We start from the raw sequence: 23504 nt of genomic DNA, 5'->3' as shown, positions 1-23504 counted from the left end.
TGTTTTACAGTACAATAAGAGGAAGCTGTATACCACGTTTGGTGTTCTTAGTTCTTACTGTTTGGGTGAACAGCCAGTTACACAGACAGACAAATGCTCTCAGATGTGTAGTAGACTAGCTCACCAGTTAGGCTTGTAAAACTGGCAAAAAGCAGTCATCATTAGCATAGTGTTTCAGTTCTCTGTTCTGCTAGTCAACAGATAGACTTGAATTCAGAGTGACAAGGTTCAGGCTACTCTTGGGTTGATTGTATATTGCCTGGGTCATTTCTTTTATGGACAGAATTGTGGATTCAGGTAGTAGACTGTTTGCTTCTCTGGGAGAAAAGAAAATGACTGTTCTGTGAATAGCAAGGTCTAATTTATCAGATCAAATGGCAGAGTAACGGCAGTGAGATCTATACTGTACATGAGACAGACACCCACACGCTGTCTGTCTGTGCAATGCCAATATTATTATTTGAAACAAGCCACTGTTATCAATGCCGGAGGGAATGCTGAAGTACCTCAACCTGCCAGGAGTGCAGTTTGTAGATCAATTAGCAGCTTTTCAGGCACCTGGGTTCAATCAGCTGCTTCTGCAGAGCATACATGCTAAGATAGCAATGACAGATAAAGCTAAGGCTTCTCCCTGACAGATCACACTGAAATGACACATACTGGCATTGATATGAATCACAGGAACTGATGATGACATGCTGCATAACTAACCTGTCATATGCTGTGCTGTGAGCTAATGTGTCAACAGTCCACAAACCATGTTACAGCATTGGAAGCAAATTAAAATATCAGAGAGGCTACATTATCTGACATTTACCACCTGTCCATTTTTATAGGAAGAATTGTCACTTTATTTTATAACCACGGCTTAGTTTTCTGTTTATTTGCTTATGGGATTTATTCCACTTCTGAGGAAAAGCCTGCAGAGTTTAAAAGTATTGCACTTCCACTTGTATTTATTTTTAATCTTGGCTAAAATCAACTTTCCATCTATCCAATATTTATTTTCAAAGACTCATTTTCTCCATTTTTAAAATCAAATATTTTATTGGTAAAATAAGTGTACACAACTTTTGCATTCACATCTTTGGTTTTAAATATTTTACATTTGTGTAACATACATTAATTTTTTTTTGCAAAAGAAGGCTACATGATTTGATCTACAAACATGATTAATTTGAAGCACTGCTTCAGGATTAATTCAAAACAGCTCCTAAGATCATACTCCTTGTCTGTTGCTCTGTATCAGAGGCAGCAAATAGAGAGGGGAGCTGGAGCTGGTGCCTGGGAGGAGCTGGCTTTAAGCAGACTCTCCATGAGCACAGGATCTGCCCGCCTCCCCACCGGTGCACCTGATAGAGAGGCCACAGCACAGAGCATGAGGGGGGCAGATGAGAGCCAAAACACATGGGGAGCCAGCTTTCAAGCAGGATTCCCATGCTTGCCAGTTCTGCAGACCCACTTCCCTCCCCCCCCTGCTTGCTCCTACAGAGGCAGTAAAGGGGGCAATACAGGAGCCATTGGTGTGGGGAGCCAGCTTAAAAGCTGGTTCTTGCCAACACCAACACTGTGGTACTGCCTGCCTCCACCCCAGGCTGCTGCCTCCATTAGAAGTAGCAGCCGGGGGTGACAGGGGAGGTTGCTGTAAAGCAGCTTCTATTCGCGGTGGCCTGGGCTTGCCGCAGGCAGAGGCTGGTCTGCGGCAGCAGCTCCTGTCCATGGGGGTTCTGAGCTTCCCCGTGGAGAGAGGCTGCTGCTGTGGACCAGCCTCTGTGGGGAACTTGGACCCCACACACTCAGGAGTTGCTGCCACCTTGCCCTGCTGCCTCTGATACAGAGGCAGCAGCGCAGGGTGGCAGGGGGCTCCCCAGGAGCATGCTGGGAGTGCACTGACTGCCAGCTCCACCCCAGGGACCTATTGAATAGTCATGTAACTGCTAAGATTTCATGCGGTTACATGACTATTCAATTACACTCTGTCTCATATCCCTAGAAAGAATCATGTCTGATGTGTTTGCACAGTTCCTAGCACAATGGAGTCTTATCCTGGCTGGGACCTCTAAACACCACAGGAGAATAAATACTACTTTTGATAACAGCGTTTGTGGAATGAAGAAATAAAGTCTGGGAAATTGTTTCAGTGGGAAAGAAAAAGCAGATGCCTTTATCAGGATTAAGTAGTTTTTATAATATGTAGTTACCAAACAAAATAAATGAACAAAATAACAAAATAAGTACACACTTGTTACGTTGTGTCAAGAGAGGTTTCAGCACCACATGCATCTATTACTTTAGCAGGCAGTGCTGAAAATAAAAGCATGAAGAACCTAGAATATTAAGCTCATGTTGTGATTTAAGTTAAGTTCCCACTGACAATTGAATCATTTTAAGAAACATGATGTAGTATTTGGTCTTTTTAACACTTTATAATATTGACTTTGCATAACATAAGAATGGCCATACAGGGTCAGATTAATGGTCCATTTAGTCCATTATCCTGTCTTCTGATACTGGCCAATGCCAAGTGCCCCAGAGGGAATGAACAGAATAGGTAACCATCAGATGATCCATTCCCTGACATCCATTCCTAGCTTCTGGCAAACAGAGGCTACGGACACCATCCATCCCCATCATGGTTTATTAGTTATTGAAAGACTTATCTTCCATTAACTAATCTAGGTCTTTGTTGAACCCAGTTATGATCTTCGCCTTTACAGTATCCTATGGCAATGAGTTCCACAGGTTGATTGTGTGTTGTGTGCAAAAATACATCATTTTTTTTAAGCCTGTTGCTTGTTAATTTCATTTGGTGACCCTTAGCTCTTGTGTCATGAAAAAAAGTAAATAACATTTCCTTATTTTTTTCTCCATACCAGTCATGATTTTATAGATCTTTATTATATCCTTCCTTTAATCCTTTCTTTTCTAACCTGAAAAGTCCTGGTCTTATTAATTTCTCCTCATATGGCAGCTGTTCCATTCCCCTAATCATTGTTGCTGCCCTTTTCTGAACCTTTTACAATTCCAGTATATCTTTTTTGAGATAGAGTGACCAGATCTTTATGTAAGTATCCAAGATGTGAGCATACCATGGATTTATGTAGAGACAATAAGATATTTTCTGTCTTATTCTGTGTCCCTTTCTTAATGATTCCCAGCTTTGTTAGCATTTTTGGCTACTCTGCACGTTGGGTGTTTGAGAGAACTATCCACTCTGACTCTTAAGACAGGTGTGTGGGCAATAATTTTTGATGGGAGACACTCTTAAGAATTTGGAAAGTAGCCAAGAGCCTCACTTGTCCATATTAATGGAGAAGGTGCGGGGTCTGGTATTGCGGTTGAGTGAAGAGGGAAGCTTGCAGTAACGAATTGGGGTGCAGGAGAAGGTGTGGGGTCTGGGAGGGAGTTTGGGTGAAAGAGGCAATTTTGACCTGAGTTAGGGGACTAGGGTGCAGGGGTTTGAGTTGTGACCTTCAGCAAGAGGGGTTTTTGACTTGGAGTAGGGGACTGGGGTGCAGGGGTTTGGGTTGTGACCAGGGGCAGGGGATTGGGCTACAGGAGCTGTGAGGGGATATGCAGACGGGGGGGGGGGGAGGAGGCAGAAGGTTTGGGTTATGTGGGGTAAGGGAGCAGAGGTTTGGGGTGCCAGAGGCAGTATCTGGCTGGGAGACTTAGCTACTTGACTTAGCTAGCAGCCTTCTCAAGCAGACTCCCTTCCTTCCCCATCCCTGCACTGGCTGCAGGGGCCATGTGGTTTTTGAACAGCTAAGAGCCGGAGGGTGCTTTGCAGGCTGCCTGTTGACAACAGGCAGCTCCCATTGGCTGGGGACTGGCCAGTGGGATTGTGCTGGGGCCGGAGCAGTACCTGAAGCTTTCCCCCTCTTATCTGGGCTCACAGCTGTTCAAACAGAGCCCCGCAAGTCTGCAATGGCCCCTTTTCTCAGCAGCATGCGGGGATAGCGGGGCAAGCAGGGAGTCTGCTCAAGGCTCCCTGCTGCATCCGTGGGCCAGATCTGGTGGCTTCGCGGGCCAGATCCCGCCTGTGGGGAGGGTATTTTGCCCAGGCCTGCTCTAAGAACTCTCTATTGAGTGGTAACAGATAAGAGCCCATCATTATGTTTTCAAATGTGCATTACTTTGCATTAATCAACATTGAGTTTCATCTCACATTTTGTTGCTCAGTCACCCAGTTTTCTTATATTCTGATCATCTTACAATTTTAATTGCAGGAAACGTGAAGAAGAAAATAAGAGGAAAGAAGCAGAACTTCTGAAGGGAATGCAGAACTTAGTACTCAATAGGGTGCAAATACAGCCACATCCTACAGATAGAGAGAAGAGTAACAGAACTCCTAGCATTCCACAGCTGTCCAGCAAACAAATTGATGTGCATAGTAATAACAGGCTTTTCCGCAGTAACATTTCTCAGAATCAAACAGGGAAAAACAACAGAAGATCATCAGCAACTTCTGAAAACAAAATGACACCTAAGGAAAAATGTTCATCTGCAGAACTACCAGGTGAAGATAACAAGAACAAAAAGGGTTTGTAATCAATGAATTAGCCAGACTAACTATGTGGTGGATGTCCAATGAGACTCTAGAGATGGGTTCTCTCTGAGCATTTCCATCATGAGAGCAAACACATCGTGCTCCCTCTTCGTTTGTTTTTATCATTTAAACCAAGACATACAGGATACTAATATATTCATTTGGCTATTATTCATATTTTAGTATGCAAGTTCTGTCAGTTAATATGGTCATAATTAGAAACATTTATTATGTGTTTAAGACTTTCTATTTAAAATGTTTCTAGACAGGTGATTAGTAGTGGAGCTTCTTAGTTTATCTGGGGTTCTGTTTCAAATAAAGGGAGCTGACTGCTAAGTTATCACTTAAACACCTGTCTTTATTTCTGTCCTTTTGACCAGTTATTTCCTATCCTATATAAGTGGGTATAAATTGTTTTGTGTAAATAGCTGTGTTGCCCTCCTAAGCAATTAGTATTAAGTGCAGTGTTGCTTTATGTTAAGAAAAAAAACTCATTCGACATACATTTGGGTTTTCTGGTGAACTTCAATGGGAAAATTGCTAATGTTATTTTTGTATATAGACAGTCTGTGCAAGATGAAGGTCCTCAGCACATAGCAGGACTGCGGAGGCTGCTGCCAGTGTGGCAGAGCATGCCTAGAGTGCCATATCCAGGCATTTTTCCCATTGTATTTGAGGGAACTTGCACCTTGAAGACAGCAGGAGGAAGCAGAATTGGTGCTTCCCTGCGAACAAGCACTGTGATTACTCCCCTCATCCCAAGTTGTGCAAGATGTTCTGGAGGACACCACGTTCCTTCTTGCTCCTTCCACACCCACATTCCTTTCCTCTATCCCCAAAGTATCTGTGAAAATGTCTTTCTAGGGAAACTGCAAGATTTATTTCTCTTATAATCTTCTATCATATTAAGAAAAGATTTACAAGGAGGAGGGCTAAAAGTACACGTACATTAGAATTGTTTGAGCTGAATTTCTAGTACATGCTTAGCCATCCAAAAAACAAATAACAGAATATTATCCAAACACAATTAATAACTGAGCCACTAGTGAGAAAAACTAGTAACTTCTTGATTTATAAGACTAGTGTATGGTCTTCACCTTAGCTATATTGCGAAAGAATTGTACAGCTGTAATTGAGGCCATTGTAACCTGCCATCCAGCAACCTCGGACTCCAAGAACTCTTGCTGGTGTCTCAGATGTAAAATTATCCCCACCTCCTGTCTGTTCTTCAGACATCTGAACATCTATTATTATGTAGCAAAGAAAAAGGAAGTTAAAGATCTGTTTCTTCAGAGTCATCACCCAAAGTTCTTTACCTTGGGAGCAGGAAAACAGCCTACCAGACAGCATAGCAAAATCAAACAAAAACTTTCTCTCTTGGTCAAACATTTTAATGATTGGGCTAAGTATTGGGTAACGATAAAAAATAGTAGTGTAAATCACAGCATATACTGTACAGTAAATGCCTTCTCTCGTAAACCCCTCATTAAAATGCTAAAATTGCAAAGGCAACTAAAAAGTCAAGACTTGTCAGAGATAAGTTTTTCCATTGTAGAATAAATATTTATGGCAGCTATAGAAGGGAAATATGGGAGGGCAAAGCTAAGGCATGGAAAAGGGACAACAAGCTTGAAAGAAGCAAAAAAAAAAAAAAAAAAAAAAAAAAGAGGAGGAGGAAAGGGAACCCAAAAAAAAGTATAAAAAATTCAAAGGAGGAATGAATTCTATTTTCTTTCAACCTCTCACAAGTCCATTTTCCTGATTTTTCACCAAATCATGTTTCAGGATTTGCTCACAGTGACATGCTCCTGCTGGTTGACTTTTTATAAAATGCAAGTATCACAAAATGGAGGGTTCTATCTTTCATGTCCATAATTTAGTTATAAACTATTATTTAAGCTCTCAAACAGTTAACTTCCAGTTAACCTACTAACCCCCACCACCACCACCACCACACATGCACACACAGAGTTTAATAAGCTTCTAAAATGACAGGAATCTGTTGATAAGAGGTTTGTTGTAGCTAGTGTTGGTCCCAGGATTTTAGAGAGACAAGGTGGGAGAGGTAACATCTTTCATTGGACCATCCTCTCTTGTTGAGCGAAATGAGCTTTCAATTTTACACAGAGCTCTTCTTCACGTCTGAGAAACTTAGAGAGTCACAGCTAAATACAATGTGAAACAGATGTTTGACAGAAATAGTTAACACACATTTCAAGATTATGTGGCCTGTTAACACTATTGCAATCATAGATAGGGAAGGGAAGGGGGAAAAAATCAGCGGAGGGGTGAGGGTTGTTAGTGGGTTATAGCTTGTTGAAATAAACAGTAAATCCAGTGTCTCTCTTCCATGATTCCTATGTGCACAATTTTTAGCATCTAGCAGTGTTATGAATTTAAGCTCCCAGGCTCACCTTTTGAAAGTGTTGTGCAGGTTTACTTTGAGGATGAGAACTGGCAGGTGAACAGGGGCTGATAACAGCGAGTTTTGAGAGGGAGTTCTCCAAGAGAGAAGGTGCTAATACAGGACCCTTGAGGGAAGTGACTATCTGTAGTGTGTGTTTGTGTTTGGGGGTTTCTTGCTGTGTGCTGAGCTTGTGTTTGTTTAACTGGGATTTGGTTGTGGGATTTTTTTCTCCTCTTCCCCTTCTCTCCCCCCCCCCCCCCAAGGTGTGCGTGCTGTGGCTGGCAGGTGGAAGCTGTGAGCTTCACATCAAGGTTTGAAATCTAGACGTCTCTGCTCATTGGTTGAGCCTTAATCAGGGGAGGGGCTATCAGGCAGTCCAGGGCTTTCTATAGCAGTGAGTCAGCGACCAGGGAGCTTGCAAACAGAGGCTGATAACAGGGAGTTTTGAGAGGGAGTTGGGAATGGGGCACAATACACTCGCCATTCTTTAAAACCTTTTCATTAAACTATTATCAAAACTTCCTGAGCTCTGGTGGGCCTTCAGGGCTTGATTGCATCAGAGGCAAGGCTTGGAGCCGGGCCTACCCTCAGCCTTCTAAAAAAGGCAGCCAAAGTGAACGCAGAGAGCAGCGAACAGGGCAGCAGCCAACACAGGAGTTTGCCTGGGAATTCACCCTGGGAGACCCCGATAGTGTTTGGTGCTCTTTTCCTTGAAGAATTTTTTTTTCTCTCTCCTGCCCTTCAAGGAGACATTTAATAAGATCTTAGGAATCTCTTGGAAGGAAGGCAGGTATGTATGGTGATAGGTCTGCTGTTGCTACCTGCACAGCATGTGCCATGTTTGTCTTCCTCCCAGAAGAAAGAAGGGATTTTATCGGCACTAAGTGCACGCTGGTCGCCATTTTGGAAGAAAAAATTAGAGAAATCGAGGCCCAAGTATCGACCCTACGATCCAACAGAGAGGATGAAGACTTCCTCGATAGAAGGCAGTGCTTAATCTTGCAGGCACAGCAGGCTGAACAGCCAGTGAGGTCAGTACAGGACAAGGAAGAGAACTGGCAGCATGTAACCTCTAGAAGAAGAAGAAGGCCAACACAGGTATCCCCCATTCCTGTAGAGGTAAGTATCCATTTTCAGGCTCTCTCCACAGGCACTGTCCTCAGGGAAGAAATCAGAAGGGAACAGCATCTACCGGAAGGCATGGAATGCGTAGTCCTAGGGATGGGGGTTACACGACCACCACCCCCAAAAGAAGAAGATGGGTGGTGGTGGTTGGTGACTCCTCCTAAGAGGGACTGAGTCATCCATCTGCTGTCCAGACCTGGAATCTTGAGACGTGTGCTGCTTACCAGAAGCTCACATTCAGGATGTGACCGAGAGTCTTTCGAAAGTGATCAAACCTTCAGATCGCTATCCCTTTCTGCTTCTCCATGTAGGAACTAACGATATGGCCAAGAATGACTTTGAGCAGGTCACTGCAGTTTATGTAACGCTAGGAAGAAGGATCAAGGAATTTGAAGCACAAGTGGTGTTCTCATCCATCCTTCCAGTTGAAGGAAAAGGTCCGGGTAGGGATCGTTGAATTGAGGAAGTAAATGCATTGTTGCGCAGGTGGTGTCGGAGAGAGGGCTTTGGTTTCTTCAACCATGGGACTCTGTTCCAGGCACAAGAATTGTTAGGAAGAGCTAGGATCCACCTAACCAAGAGAGGAAAGAGCATCTTCGCGGGAAGGCTTGCAAACTAATTAAGGAAGGCTTTAAACTAGGTTCATTGGGGGATGGTTACCAAAGCCCTGAGGTAAGTGAGGAAGTCGGATACCGGGAAGAATCACAAGGAGGAACAAGCAACAGAGGAGGACCCCTGACTCGAATGGAGAAAGTAGGGCAATCAACTGGTTATCTAAGGTGTTTGTACACAAATGCAAGAAGCCTGGGAAACAAACAGGAAGAATTAGAAGCCCTGGCCCAGTCAAAGAACTATGATTTGATTGGAATAACAGAGACTTGGTGGGATGAATCGCATGACTGGAGCACTGTCATGGAAGGGTATAAACTGTTCAGGAAGAACAGATGGGGGAGAAAAGGAGGAGGAGTGGCATTGTATGTAAGAGAGCAGTATGATTTCTCAGAGCTCCACTATATAGAGGGAGAAAAGCCTTTTGAGAATCTATAGGTTAAGTTTAGAGGTGGAAGCAACAGGGGTGATGTTGTGGTTGGTGTCTGCTATAGACCACCGGATCAGGTGGATGAGGTAGACGAGGTTTTCTTCAGATGACGGAGACAAGCTTCCAGATCACAGGCCCTGGTTCTCATGGGGGACTTTAATCACCCTGACATCTGTTGGGAGACCAATATAGCAGTACACAGACAATCCAGGAAGTTTTTGGAGAATGTTGGGGATAACTTCTTGGTACAAGTGCTGAAGGAACCAACCAGGGGCCATTTGCAGCTTGACCTGCTGCTCACAAACAGGGAGGAACTAATAGGGGAAGTAGAGGTGGGTGACAACCTGGGAAGCAGTGATCATGAGATGGTAGATTTCAGGATCCTGACCAAAGGAAGAAAGAAGAGTAGCAAAATACATACCCTGGACTTCAGAAGAGCAGACTTTGACTCCCTCAGAGAACTGATGGGCAGGATTCCCTGGGATGCTTACATGAAGGTTAAAGGAGTCCAGGAGAGCTGGCATTATTTTAAAGAAGCCTTATTGAAGGCACAGAAAGAAACCATCCTGATGTGCAGCAAGAAAAGCAAATATGATAGGTGATGAGATTGGCTTACTGGGGAAATTCTTGGCGAGCTTAAACACAAAAAGGAAGCTTACAAGAAGTGGAAACTTGGACAGATGACAAGGGAGGAGTATAAATATATTGCTTGAGAATGTAGGGGAGTTATCAGGAAGGCGAAAGCTCAATTGGAATCGCAGCTATCAAGGGATGTGAAGGGTAACAAGAAAGGTTTCTACAGGCACGTTAGCAATAAGAGGGTGATCAGAGAGGGTGTGGGACCCTTACTGGATGAGAGAGGTAACTTAGGGTATGTCTACACTACCCCACTAGTTCGAACTAGTGGGGTAATGTAGGCATACCGCACTTGCAAATGAAGCCCGGGATTTGAATTTCCCGGACTTCATTTGAATAAGCCGGGCGCCGCCATTTTTAAATCCCGGCTAGTTCGAATCCCGTGCCGCGCAGCTACACGCGGCACGGAGTAGCTAGTTTGGATTAGGCTTCCTAATCCGAACTAGCTGTACTCCTCATTCCACGAGGAGTACAGCTAGTTCGGATTAGAAGCGTAATCCGAACTAGCTACTCCGTGCCGCGTGTAGCTGCGCGGCACGGGGTTCGAACTAGCCGGGATTTAAAAATGGCTGCGCCCGGCTTATGCAAATGAAGCCCGGGAAATTCAAATCCCGGGCTTCATTTGCAAGTGCGGTATGCCTACATTACCCTCCTAGTTCGAATTAGGAGGGTAGTGTAGACATACCCAAAGTGACTGATGATGTAGGAAAAGCTGAAGTACTCAATGCTTTCTTTGCCTCTATTTGCACGAACAAGGTCAGCTCCCAGACTAATGCACTAAACAACGAAGTAGGGGAAGGAGGTGGACAGCCCTTGGTGGGGAAAGAACAAGTTAGGAAGTATTTAGAAAAGCTAGACATACGCATATCCATGGGTCTGGATTTAATGCATCCAAGCATACTGAGGGAGTTGGCAAATGTCATTGCGGAGCTTTTGGCCATTACCTTTGAAAACTCGCGGAGATTGGGAGAGATCCCGGATGATTGGAAAAAGGCAAATATGGTGCCCATCTTTAAAAAAGCGAAGAAGGACAATCCAAGGAACTACAGACAGGTCAGCCTTCCCTCAGTCCCCAGAAAAATTGTGGAGGGGATCCTCAAGAAATCCATTTTGAGGCACTTGGAAGAGGGGAAAGTGATCAGGAATAGTCAACATGGATTCACGAAGGGCAAGTCATGCCTGACCAATCTGATTAGCTTTTATGTTATGATGAGGTAACTGGCTCTTTTGATATGGGAAAGTCAGTGGATGTGATATACCTTGATTTTAGCAAAGCTTTTGATACGGTCTACCACAATATTCTTGCCAGCAAGTTAAAGGAGTATGGATTGGATAAATGGACTGTAAAAATGTCAGGTTGGAGGTCGGTTTCTGGCAGAGTACCTCAAGGATCTGTTATAAGACTGGATTTGTTCAACATTTTTATTAGTGACCTGGATGAGGGGATGGATTGCACCCTCAGCAAGTTTGTGGATGATACTAAGCTAGGGGGAGAGGTAGATAAGCTGGAAGACAGAGCTAGGGTCCAGAGTGACCTAGACAGATTAGAGGATTGGGCCACAAGAAATCTGATGAGGTTCAACAAGGACAAGTGTAGAGTCCTGCACTTGGGACAGAAGAATCCCAAGCATTGTTACAGGCTGGGGACCAAATGGCTAAGTAGCAGTTCTGCAGAAAAGGACCTGGGGATTACAGTGGATGAGAAACTGGATATTAGTCAACAGTGTGCCCTTGTAGCCAAAAAGGCTAATGGCATTAGGTTGCATTAGGAGGAGCATTGCCAGCAGATCTAGAGAAGTAATTATTCTGCTTTATTTGGCTCTGGTGTGGCCACATCTGGAGTATTGTGTCCAGTTCTGGGCCCCCCACTATAGGAAGGATGTGGACACATTGGAGAGTGTCCAGCAGAGTGTGACCAAAATGATTAGGGGGCGGGAGTGCATGACCTATAAGGAGAGAATGAGGGATTTGGGTTTGTTTAGTCTGCAGAAGAGAAGAGTGAGGGAGGATTTGATAGCAGCCTTCAACTTCCTAAAGGGAGGTTCCAAAGAGGATGGAGAGAGGCTGTTCTCAGTAGTGACAGATGGCAGAATGAGGAGCAATGGTCTCAAGTTACAGTGGGAGAGGTCTAGGTTGGATATTAGGAAAAACTATTTTACTAGAAGGGTGGTGAAGCACTGGAATGGGTTCCCTAGGGAGGTGGTGGAATCTCCATCCTAGAGGTTTTTAAGTCTCAGCTTGAGAAAGCCCTAGCTGGGTTGATTTAGTTGGGATTGGTCCTGCCTTGGGCAGGGGGCTGGACTTGATGGCCTTCTGAGGTCTCTTCCAGCTCTGATTCTATGATTCTAGGTCAGATGTCTATATGTAGAGAGAAAGACTGATCAGTTAGTGAAAAGCATTCACTTGATAGTGTATTTATCCTTTATCATTTTCCTGTGTGAGTTCATTCGAGAGTATACAGATTGTCTGGTTTCATCCACATAGTTGCTATTGGAGCATTTAGTGCCTTAGATTAATTAGCACCATGTGTTATGATAAGCATGTGTAGGACCAATGGATCTTCAAAGATGTGATGTGGGGAGTGTTGATCATGTAGCAATGGAGATAGAGCTGCAGGTTTTCCATCTGTTGTTCTGTAGTCAGAGTCTGTCAATACTTTAAATTGGTGTGCCCTTGTCTGTGGGGAGCTTGTGTCTGATGATGAGCTCAGAAAGGTTGAGGTGCTAAAGAACTAGTGTCAGTAAGGATCAAACCCTGAAGCCCTTAATCAGTTCTTATTTGGGCTAAACTATCATGGATCACAACGCAAGTTTTACCTGAATAAGTACCAAGTTGGGAATATAGGGGTTAGTTTTAAGGGCTAGATCCTGCAATCTTCACTCTGACAAAAATCCCATTAATTGCAATGTAGTCCAGGATTTGGCCTTCAGCAAATAGCAAGTTCTGGCTTTCTGTTGGGAAGCAAGAACTTGATACATCTGCCTTTTAGAAAGACTTTGCATAGGATTTTGTCCAAAACAAATGCCTAAATCTGGCACTTTGGAAGGAACTCCAGGATAGCAATTTCACCTGCTATTAACGTATACAATTTTTAAAATAAGTTATTTTAAAAGCATCCAGCATCTTCAACCTCGGCTCTTCGCTCAGACAATCATCTTTCCGGTCTTCACTCTGTCTCATATGAAGCAGCAGATATGCCTATTAATCCTCCCACCGTAGAGCTGAGAGAATTTTACACATGCTAATCACACTTCACATACCAACTTGTACTCAACAGTTATTATTTTCCCCTAATTTTCCTATTTAGAGAAATGATAACTTCCTTCCTAAATATGGTCTGTATCTTTTGTCATCCCCCTCCTTTTGTTTTGAATTTGGCTATTTTCAGTTTTCTCCCCTTATTTACTTGCCTAATCACAGAATGTTCAACAGCAAATTATTTTTAACCATAGTAGTGGTCCATGGCTAACTTCAATGCAAGTTCCATCTATGATCTTCATACTGTAGAATTCAGTATGACAGATTCTGTTTTTAAATGGTTGTATCACTTTGCTTAGCAACATAGGAATGTATTTGTTTTGGGGGCTCAGGGATATTGCCCTGACAGTTGTATTTAGTATTGACCCATTCCTGCTCATATAGATATTGGTGTGAGTTTACTTAGGACTTCACCGGGAGCAGGATATTGCCCTTAGTTACTGTCACACTATGTTCAGAGAACCAACCTATTTAGGTCATATTGGCGGAGAAATGAATAGACACAAATTAGGAAAATCCTCCTCTTCCCACTTTTTTTTGTTAAAGAAAAAATGTAATACATTAAATCTGATTAGCATTAAACATTGCACACATGCTGAGCTTAGTGTGAAATAGAAAATACACTTTGCTTAAATTATTTACTCCCATTGTATATGCCAAGAAGATAAACATTTCCCTCCCCCTGCATAAAAAACAAATACTTATACACCCTGAGCATGCTGGGCTATTTGCCTCCTCTGCAGTCTTGTGCAGGTAGATTAGTCACAATAACAACAATCTCAGTATATGTACCAAACACAGCTGCCCTTTTGACATGTTTTCCCAATCTGAGAGATTATGGACAATAATACCTTGTTTCCTACTGCAAACCAAATGTTTATATGCCATAACCTGTTATCCAGACAATAGATCTCTGACTTCTCCACTGAAGTTAAAGAAGTTACAGCAGGGATGAATTTAGCCCAATGGGTTTTTATGTGCTTTCTTGGACTGTATAACCCAAGACTCTTTTCTGTGGCTCTACTGTGATTGTATTTTATCAAGCATGCTATAATAACAAATGTATTTTTTCTCTTATCTATCCATTAGCTGTATCTGCATGCCATATTGACTCCTTTCTGTACTCTAGCTTTTTCTCTGTTATCCCTCAGGGCTCCTAACTGAACAAATTCTGCATTGCAGCCAAACGAAACAATCTATGAGATTTTCATTTTCTGCTCCATTCCCACTTTCAAGCTATTATCACCAGAATGTTTAGAAGCTATTGTCACATAGACATGTCTTCCAGTCTGGACCTGGAAATAGAAAATATACAGCAGGGGCAAACTGGTACTTTTGTAGTGTGGTTTAGGATGTTGAAGCAGGGATCTAGAAATTGAGTCTGTGCACTATGTGTGGCAGGGTATTACGCTATGAATACAGAGAGGACTTTTCAATATATGACAGGATACAGCATGGCTACATCAAAAACTTCTTAGACATAATGTGAGCGGTGGTACTCTGCTGTACATTAGTCAGTGTAGTAAGCCGGTGTGTAGATAGGATTGGATATTCCATTATCATACATTGAATCCATTTTCACAAAGAAGACTAACATCAAAATAGGTGAACACTACTTCTCAGTGTTTACTAGTCTACATATCCAATTCAAATTTAGCATCAACCAGACAAATCAAATTTTTACAGAGTAACCAAATAAAAAAGTTAGACTCCTTGTATTCTGTGGGTATTTCCCCCCCCCTCCCTAATATTTCCTGTCCGTTTACTTTCTTTTTTTCATATTTCTAAACCTCAGTGTGCCACATAATTGTTACTATGTAAAAATGAATTTGGAAGAAAGCTTATTTTTGCAGTATCAGTGATTGTAACATTCTTTTTTCTTTTCATTCATCTCCCTAAAGAATTGTCCAGAAAACACACCAAAAGCAAGACAGCTTGTATCCATTTCCATTGTAAAGAAAATGATGATGCCAAAGTTGAAGCTAACGAAGTTATGGCAGCTACAAAGTGGTATGGTGAAAAGCACAAGGAGCAGACTGCAAGGGCAAAGGGCTTAGCACATGCAAATGAAAAGCACATCTCTGGTTGTAACACTGTCAGTGCTGGGGAGAAATTAGCAGATCAAAGTCAATCTGTAGTTAGCAGCAGAAGCCGTTGTGAAGGAACAACAGGGCACTTGCAGAATATTAACTGCACTGATGGAAACGCAAAGAATTCGAGGCAGTGTGAAACTCTATCAAAAAGCAAACTGTACAAGCTGAAAGCAAGAAATAAAGAGTTAAACAGCGAGAGATATTCCCCAGCTGGCTCCAGCAGACCTGGAAGTGCCAGAATGAGATTTGTAAACATCAGAAATGACAGTTCACATGCCATCGTACAAACTAACAATGTGGCAAATAATGAATTAGCAAAAAAGACTTGCCCTTTACTGTCTATCAAAGCAGGAACTACAAGACCTGTGCCAAGTGATCCAGCAGCGCATGCTGTTTTTGATGACAGTCTGAACTTGGAAAAAATAGATATAAATGGGTCCAAGAATGCAGATCATCGAATCTGTTCCCATGTTGCATGTCAGAATATGAATATTGAACTTATCCCATTAGAGATCCGTATGCAGATAATAGAAAAGGAAAGAACAAGAAAAGAGCTATTTCGGAAAAAGAACTATGCTGCTTCTGTTATTCAGAGGACATGGAGAAGGTAAGAAAATTGTTACAAGAGACTGGGGGAGGAAGAAACAATGAGAGAAAACATGATCAGATTAATTTAAGAACTTGCTTTTTCTATTTGGCCCTTTTCCTATAATGTGATTAGTGATAAATCAGGAATTTAATTCTCTGTCACTAAATACAGGCAGTCCCCGGGTTACGTACAAGATAGGGACTGTAGGTTTGTTCTTAAGTTGAATTTGTATGTAAGTCAGAACTGGCTCCAGATTCAGCCGCTGCTGCTGAAACTGACCAGGGGCTGACTACAGGAAGCTGGAGGCAGAATTGCTCTGCCCCCAGCTTCCTGGAATCAGCCACTGATCAGTTTCAACAGTGGCTGAATCTCGAGCCTGGGACAGAACAGCTGGGCTGCCAGGTAGGTCCCTGCAGGACCAATCCGGCAGCACCCAGCTGCTCTACCCCAGGGTCCACAACAAAAGCCTGGTCTGCTTGGGGGGGGGCACACTAGGTGCGCCCCTCCCCCTTCAGCAGACCAGGGACACGGGGAGCAAAGCCGCAGCGGTGCGGCTTTGCTCCCGGGGTCCCCGGTCTGCTGGAGATGGTCCCCAGAGCAAAGCCTCAGAGGCACGGCATCCCTCCGCCTCCCCGGCTTTGCTCCAGGTGTCCCTGGTCTGCTGGAGACGGTCCCCAGCAAACCAGGGGCACCCGGAGCAGCTTTTCTCACCCCGGAGGTCGAGGTGGCGGGACCGCTGCGCTCTGGGCGGTCCCGCTGCCTGCGAGCTCCAGGGCGAGAAAGCCCCGTTCGTAAGTGCGGATCCGACATAAGTTGGATCCGCATAACTCGGGGACTGCCTGTAAGTAGGAATGTGCGCTACAGGCCAGGAATCAAGTCAGTTCTTAAAGAGTTCAAGGAGATAATAGCTAGTTAAAATGTTGCATTTTGTTTTGGACATGGCTATTCACAGAAAACAAATTTGGGCATAAATAAGCTTGAAATCTGCTAATAGAATACCCTTCCCCATATTTATCCCCTGTACAGCAGTTTAAACTAGCAACAATTTTAACCACTAACACCACCTATCAGATCATGTGCAGTTCTATGCTTATCTCTGACTATTAAATAAGGTCCAGATAGCAAGGTGTTTGGCAGTTTAGATGGACTTGCCAGCCCAAACTGGAAACTGTAGCTGTAACTCTACTCAGTGGGAGTTCTTGAGGAGGACAGGAAGAAATGAAGTCCACCAGTGCTTGACCTCTCCACAGCCCTATCTTACCCTCATAAATTCAGAGAATTTATTATGTGGAATATGCCCATTAGGGATGTCAGAATGTAGTCAAACCACATGATTAACCGATAAGCTTGGGCTTAGCGGTTCATCCTATCGATTTTGCACACTCCTCCTGCCTTGCTGCCTCTCCCTTTTAAGCAGGCTCCCCACGAGCACCAGATCCGATGGAGCTGCCTTACCTGCCCCCGACTGCTGTCTCTGATAGATAGGCAGCAGAACAGAGGGGGAGGAGGCAGGTGGATTCTTTACACGTGGGAAACCGGCTTTCTAGCTGGCTGCCCACATGTATCAGCTCCCGCAGAGCCACTTGTCCCCTCCCTTGCTGCCTCCCACATAAGCAGCGGGGGGGAGGCAGACATGAGCTGCCTGCCTTGCACACACATCACTGCCTTTATCAGAGGCAGCAATGCCGGGGGGGGGGGGGGGAAGGTAGGGTAGGAAAGACTGTTGTGGAATGCCAGCACAGTCTCTATCTGCAGGGAACTCACCCCCTTCTCCCCTCAGACAAGGGCTACTGCATGGGAATGCTGGATCCCCTTGAAGACTGGATTCTGCCTGCCACCTCATGCTGCTGCCTCTGATACAGAGGCAACAGCACAGGATGGCACGGGCTCCCCGAGAGTGGGGCTGGAACTGCACTGGCTGTGGTCCCACCCCGATAGACTGTCAAATAATCGTTATAGACTAACCGAAGTGTTGGAGCATAAGCTTTTGTGGGCAAAGACCCACTTCGTCAGATGCATGTAGTGGAAATTTTCAGAGGCAGGTATAAATATTCAGACTAACACGGCTACCCCCGATACTCAATCATGTAACTACTAAAATGTGATGAGGTTACATGATTATTAAATTAATCGATAGCTAAGTCCGTAGTGCCCATCAGATCCTAGTTGAAGACCCTTCCTAACTGTACTGATAGAAATCCAGGTATAACTAGAAGCAATAGAACGGGTCTCACATTTCTCTGAAACATCTGATACTGGCCACTATTAGACACAGGATACAGAATGGATTGTCCATAGTCTGAACTGGCAATTGCTCTGTTCCTAAACTTTAAGTATGACCATTTCAGCATTCACACTGTCTGCTCCATCTGTATCCATGCTTCCGTGCTGTCTCTTATTAATGCCCGTAAAATGTTTTCCAATACAAGGTTAGATTCGTAGGCCTGTACATTTCCAATTAATCTTTTAATTGCTGTTGGTAATGTGGTGGCCACATTACCTTCTCTGGGTACGCTCCTGTTGCAGAGAGAAGATCCAGCCCTGCTTTCTGGTGTTTTTAATTAATCCTGGGGTTCCTCTCTAATCTTTCATAATTTTTGTGGCATGTCCATATGTTCCCACATTTGTCATCTTCAGTTTCTAGGGAACTTTCACAGTTTCTGGCAGATTTCCTTCACTCTGGTGAACAGGAAGACAAAGAATCAGTTCATTTCACAACCCTATCTATCCTGTCTGCCCTTAGATCAGTGGTCCCCAACCTTTTTAGGTTGTTGGGCGCCAGGGGGCGTGGCCGTTTGCCCGCCGGGCGCCAGGGGGCGGGGACCGGGGGCGCCCCCCCATCCACGTGCCCGGGGGCAGGGCCCCCTCTAAGGGCCGCGCGCCCGGGGCCGGCGCTCCCCGCCACCCCCTCCCTCCCGCCGAGTCCCGCGCGCCCGAGGCCGGCGCTCCCCCCGCCGCCTCCCGCCGAGTGCCGCGCGCCCGGCGCTCCCCCCACAAGCGCCCATGCGCCATGTGCCCGGGGCCAGGCCAGCCCCGAGCACCTGGCGGGCGCATTGAAATGCCCCCGCGGGCGCCATGGCGCCCGCGGGCACCGTGTTGGGGACCACTGCCTTAGATCTTCTTGCTGCTTCACAGGGATTCTGCAGTAGATCCCACTAAGATTTTTGCTCCTCATCTACTTGTAAAAATGTTATTGTGTTCTGTATATAAAATGTGTGCATCTGCATGGCTGGCTGGCTAAGAGTTTGTGTGTTCAAGAAGTCCTCTAAAACTATAAAAGCCAGGGCCATGGAATTTGGCAGAATTAGGAGAACATAAATTGTGAGGCTTCAGTCAAATTCCAACTTGGACAATTACATTGCCTACTATCTAAATTCTCCTCGCGGTTTTGATTGAAGGTTATATGTCACCTTCTGTTCTAGGACGGCACATCAAAAAGCCAGCATGTTTCACCCAAGAGGTAGATGCACTGATTGCTTTATATAGTTTGTGTAGTATTTGGTGGTAGGTGAAGTTATTCATATATGTTCAAATACTATGTAAAGAAATTTGGGATGAACTTATCTATTATTAATTATGAGTAAAAGTACTCAATTAAAAAAACACATTGATCCCTGCACGTGACATTACCCAGTCTGGACTATTGAACAGCTGTGTCCCCTCAGTTCTCCAGCCTACAGTGCCTTTTATACTGCTTCACTGAGATTGTAACCCCTCCCTTCTTCTTTTGCACAACTTCCAGCATGTCAGTGACTCTCAGCTATACTGTCTGAATGCCCTGGCCAGACCCTCTTGAATTACACTGCAGAGCAACACCAGCAAATTCCCAGTCCCAAACTTCCATCAGAAATCTGTGTCTTATCTTGCCTGGCCCTCTCTTGGAACACAGAAGCTGTAATATAAAGTCCATAATTTTATTAACTGTTATCCCAAATGAAGTTTCTCAAACACTTCAATCCAATACACAGGTTTCGCTAAAACAATAAAACAGGTTTATTAACTACCAAAAAATATTTTATGTGATTATTACATGACTTAACCAGCATTGCCAAGGACCAAGTCCGGCCTGGGGGGACGGGGGGAGGGTGGCGTTGCCTTGGTCTGGCCTGGGGAGAGGGAGTGGGGCCTGCACAGACTGCACGCTGGCTTCTCCCTGGGGCTGGCCTAGGGTAGGTGGGGGTGCTGCACAGGCTGCCTGTCAGCTTCTCCCCATGGCTGGGTGGGGAGGTGAAAAGCACAGGCCATCTGCTGGCTACTTCCTAGGGCTAGCTGGGGGCAGCAGGGTATGTTCAGCACAGTGGGCAACTGCTCCCAGGGTGCAGCACAGGCCATGCAGCTGGCCAGCGACTGCTCTCTGGGACTGGGGTGCTTGTTGCCCCACCCCCGTGGTTATTCATGAGCATAACTGTCTCCACTATCACACCCCTTCCTTTTCATGTGACGCAAAACAATCGAATTCCAGGTACATCCCATTGTCCTGACACAACCAACCCCTGACCTTGCTTCAAGTTGAATTTATTTATCTTGTTAATTAGGCATGAGTAGCATTTCATCTTTTATTTTCTTGTAATTCTGACGTGTATGGCTTATTATTTATCTACTATATTTTGAGAGTGTTTGTGTGTCCATCTGTCTGTGAGGCTGTTTGTTCAATGATTCCTCCTAAACGGTCAGAGCGAGGACCCCCAAATTTGGAATGCAGCTTCCTCACATCATAACTTAAAGCAAGGTCAGGATTTGGTTGTGCCAGGACAATGAGCTGTGCCTGCAATTTGATTGTTTCTCATAAAATGAGAAGGCCGGTGTCTGGCAGGAGGGACAGTTATACTGTAGAATGCCCACAGGGGCCAGAGATGGGGCCTGGGACAGCTATAACCCCATTTAACCAGCAGAGGTGGAGAAAGGGACAGCTATTTCCTATATATTGCAGTTTGTTTGTGTGTTTGTCTGTCTGTCCACCAGCCAGAGACTTGGACAGACACATCTCACCTGGCCCTAAGCTGCTGTGGTGAGAAAAGGCTGGCATAGTCCTCTTTCCACAGGGCAGCCTGCACACTGCACCCCTCCATCTTCAGTCCCACCCCAGAGCAATGATTTAAATGAAGAAAAACAGAACTTATTTGAGTTAAGGACATGAGCCACACCAGATAAATCTTCTAGTAATAAAATAAGATGACAGTTTCATAAATGGCCTCCTTCTATAAGAATAACACCTGTTTTTCCTACGTAACTGTTGGTTCTTAGTGATTAGCCTAATATTTCTATAGTATCCACTTCATGTAAACGGTCTGTGTGCCTTTGCAAAGTGTGAGGAAAGAGATGAACGTACTTTAATAAAGCTTTATGATATTATGTACTTGAGTTCTGTGACTCCACAAACCTTTAAACTAGGGGTGGGATACCTCAGGCCAACCTCCAGCGTGCCTGGATCTGGCCCCAAGGCTCAGGATCCTCCTCCCCCCCAGTATTGGGGAGCCTACAATGGGGCGCCATCCCACCCTTGGCTGGAGCACACAAAATGTATTAGCTTGGCCCCCCAGGCTCTGGTGTGCTAGGAGTAAGACATTCCCCTTCTCAGTTGGGGGCCACATCACTGAGGGTATGTTTTGGGGTTTTTGCTTCTCACTTGTATGCAGCTCTCGACTGATTTTTCTGTGGGTCAGTGGCCCTCAACCCAAGAAAGGTTCCCCACTCCTGCACTAAACTAAGAGATTAACTAGCACTGGCTTTCACTACGAGCTTTGCAGTCAGACGACTATATTTGTTGAAAATGTTAAATAGTCCCTTCATTCTGCACTTACATCATGCAGTAGCTTATGTTTCTGTGATGCACATCAAATTTCCCTTCTTCAGAAAAATGTTTCAATTCCCACAGTCCACAAACTTCACAAATTTAGTCCCCAAAAGTATCTTTTAAGGCATCTGGCCTGCCAAAGGTTAATTGCTTATCCTGCTCACTGAGGCTTGCAGTTCCTGTGTCCGCCTCGCTCCTTGTCTGGTGTGTTGACACCGATGGCACTCTCTTGGGCCCATAGTGAATTGACAAAAGCTGGAAATCTTTTGGTTGCTGTCACTGTAGGTCTCCAGCTGGCATCAGGCACTTCAATCTGTTATTTTCAGACAAATCTTTAACTTTAATAACAACTTTCTTAAGCTTAAAGCCGCCTTACCCATAAACCTGAGTGCATAGACTTACTAACATTTTCATTCCTGGTTCACATATACTTCAGTGTCACGGTATGTGCACTGAGCATGTGGACTGAGCTTTGAATTTTTGTTAGCACAAGACTTTTTCTTAAACTTTAACCCCCTAGTTCCCTTTTTTTGGGCTCAAAAATAGGCAGTCACAGTTTTGTGGAATATTTGCACAGAAGCTGAAGCTCAGTTAGATAGGTTTCCTCTTCCCTTTTGGATTCCTGCAGTATTTTCTTGTCTCCAAAAACAACCTGAAGATTCTCTGAGTGCTTTGATGAAACTCCCTATGACCATTCAATTTATATATCAGTATATCCCTGCTGCACTTAATACAGCAGTAATTGTTAAACACAGACAATCATCTGAGGAAGTGGGGTTTGCCCACAAAAAGCTCAGGAGAGAGAGAGAGAGTGTGTGTGTGCGCACTTTGTCTTTAAGGTGCTACAGGACTACCTGATTTTCTTAAGGTTACATACTAACATGGCTACCCCTCTAAGACAGTCAAACACAGAGTACGAAAACATTCTTTTCCGCTCAGCTTTTAAACTTGTGATGTTCAACCAGTCCTGAATGTCAAACTAGCCACACTCAACCAGCCAAATAGCTGCTAGTGTGTTAGACACCATGGTCTTAAACAGTTGCCCAATCTTTTTTTTTTTTCATCTTTACATACAGTTTGTAGACTAAATTAATTCAACAGTCATTAGTTAACCAGCACTGTAAAGGTTTTTTTCTATAATGAGTGACGGTTATGGCTAAGCTCACATTACTTAACACATATGTGAATAAGGCTTTCCTTGTAGAAAAAAATCCTCCAATAAATCCACCAACATGCTTTCTGCTATAGCTAATATAGTGTTGTTCTCTTTTGAATACAGGAAGAACTCGCCATTCACGGTGGATGCATTTCCACATCCACCGTGAATGGTGAAATTATTGAATGGACAATCTATTTTAGCGGAAAAAGGCTCTGGGTCTTATTAACAATCACTTCAGCCATACAATCCACTGTTTTCACGCCCATTCTTCTCTGGGGGCTTATAGCAAATTCCTGTAATAATTTTGCTTCTTGTTCTGTTCTATTAGTTTACTTGCGAGCTTGTTGTAAAAGGTGCTAGTTCATGTCAAAGAGCTGGTTCAGCCTGAGCAGCAACAGTGCAAGTCAATCATTTACTGCCTAGATGAGAGAGGATTTGTGTCCATTTGCATCCATTCTTCATTGTGGAGGCTTCCTGCATGGACCTAAACGAACAAGAGGTGTGATACTGATTCATGGGGTGTGTGGAAACTAGACTGATGTCACTGACTCACTTTGGAAATGTAGCCAAGCACCAAGGACATATTTGTGCACCCCATTGTGTCAAATATCATAATTAATAAATTACAGTTGTTACAGCTAACCTGGAGCAAAGTCATAGTAAGATGATGTAGCGTGGACTGCTGGGCCAGTCAGTTTATTCTCCAGTGTGAAAATGCCAGTACAGCACAAAATACTGAGTAAAGGAAAAATGTAGTTCTTCTGGGCGAGTGTTGTTAGCCAAATGAAGGGGAAGGGCTCATCATGAGGACATGTTCTGTGAAGTGATGTTTGTGAACTATCAGTGACACATCAC

The 23504-nt window shown here is 44.2% G+C and overlaps 1 protein-coding gene across 6 annotated transcripts in view; it reads left to right on the top strand.

Moving 5' to 3' along the window:
• The window catches only part of INVS (inversin), a 158447-nt gene that overhangs the window by 123448 nt on the left and 11495 nt on the right, over nucleotides 1–23504 (top strand). For 5 of the 6 annotated variants that reach the window (XM_075921590.1, XM_075921589.1, XM_075921586.1 and 2 more), the window contains 2 exons: nucleotides 4230–4543; nucleotides 14916–15714. In XM_075921590.1, the coding sequence (XP_075777705.1) occupies nucleotides 4230–4543; nucleotides 14916–15714 (1113 nt within the window). The remainder of the gene's footprint in view (nucleotides 1–4229; nucleotides 4544–14915; nucleotides 15715–23504) is intronic. The other variant, XM_075921587.1, reaches the window with a different exon arrangement.

The sequence above is a fragment of the Pelodiscus sinensis genome, chromosome 2 (assembly GCF_049634645.1).
Source record: "Pelodiscus sinensis isolate JC-2024 chromosome 2, ASM4963464v1, whole genome shotgun sequence".
NCBI lineage: Eukaryota > Metazoa > Chordata > Testudines > Trionychidae > Pelodiscus > Pelodiscus sinensis.
Note: the sequence above shows the minus strand (reverse complement) of the source record. Positions and strands in the feature narration are given on the sequence as shown.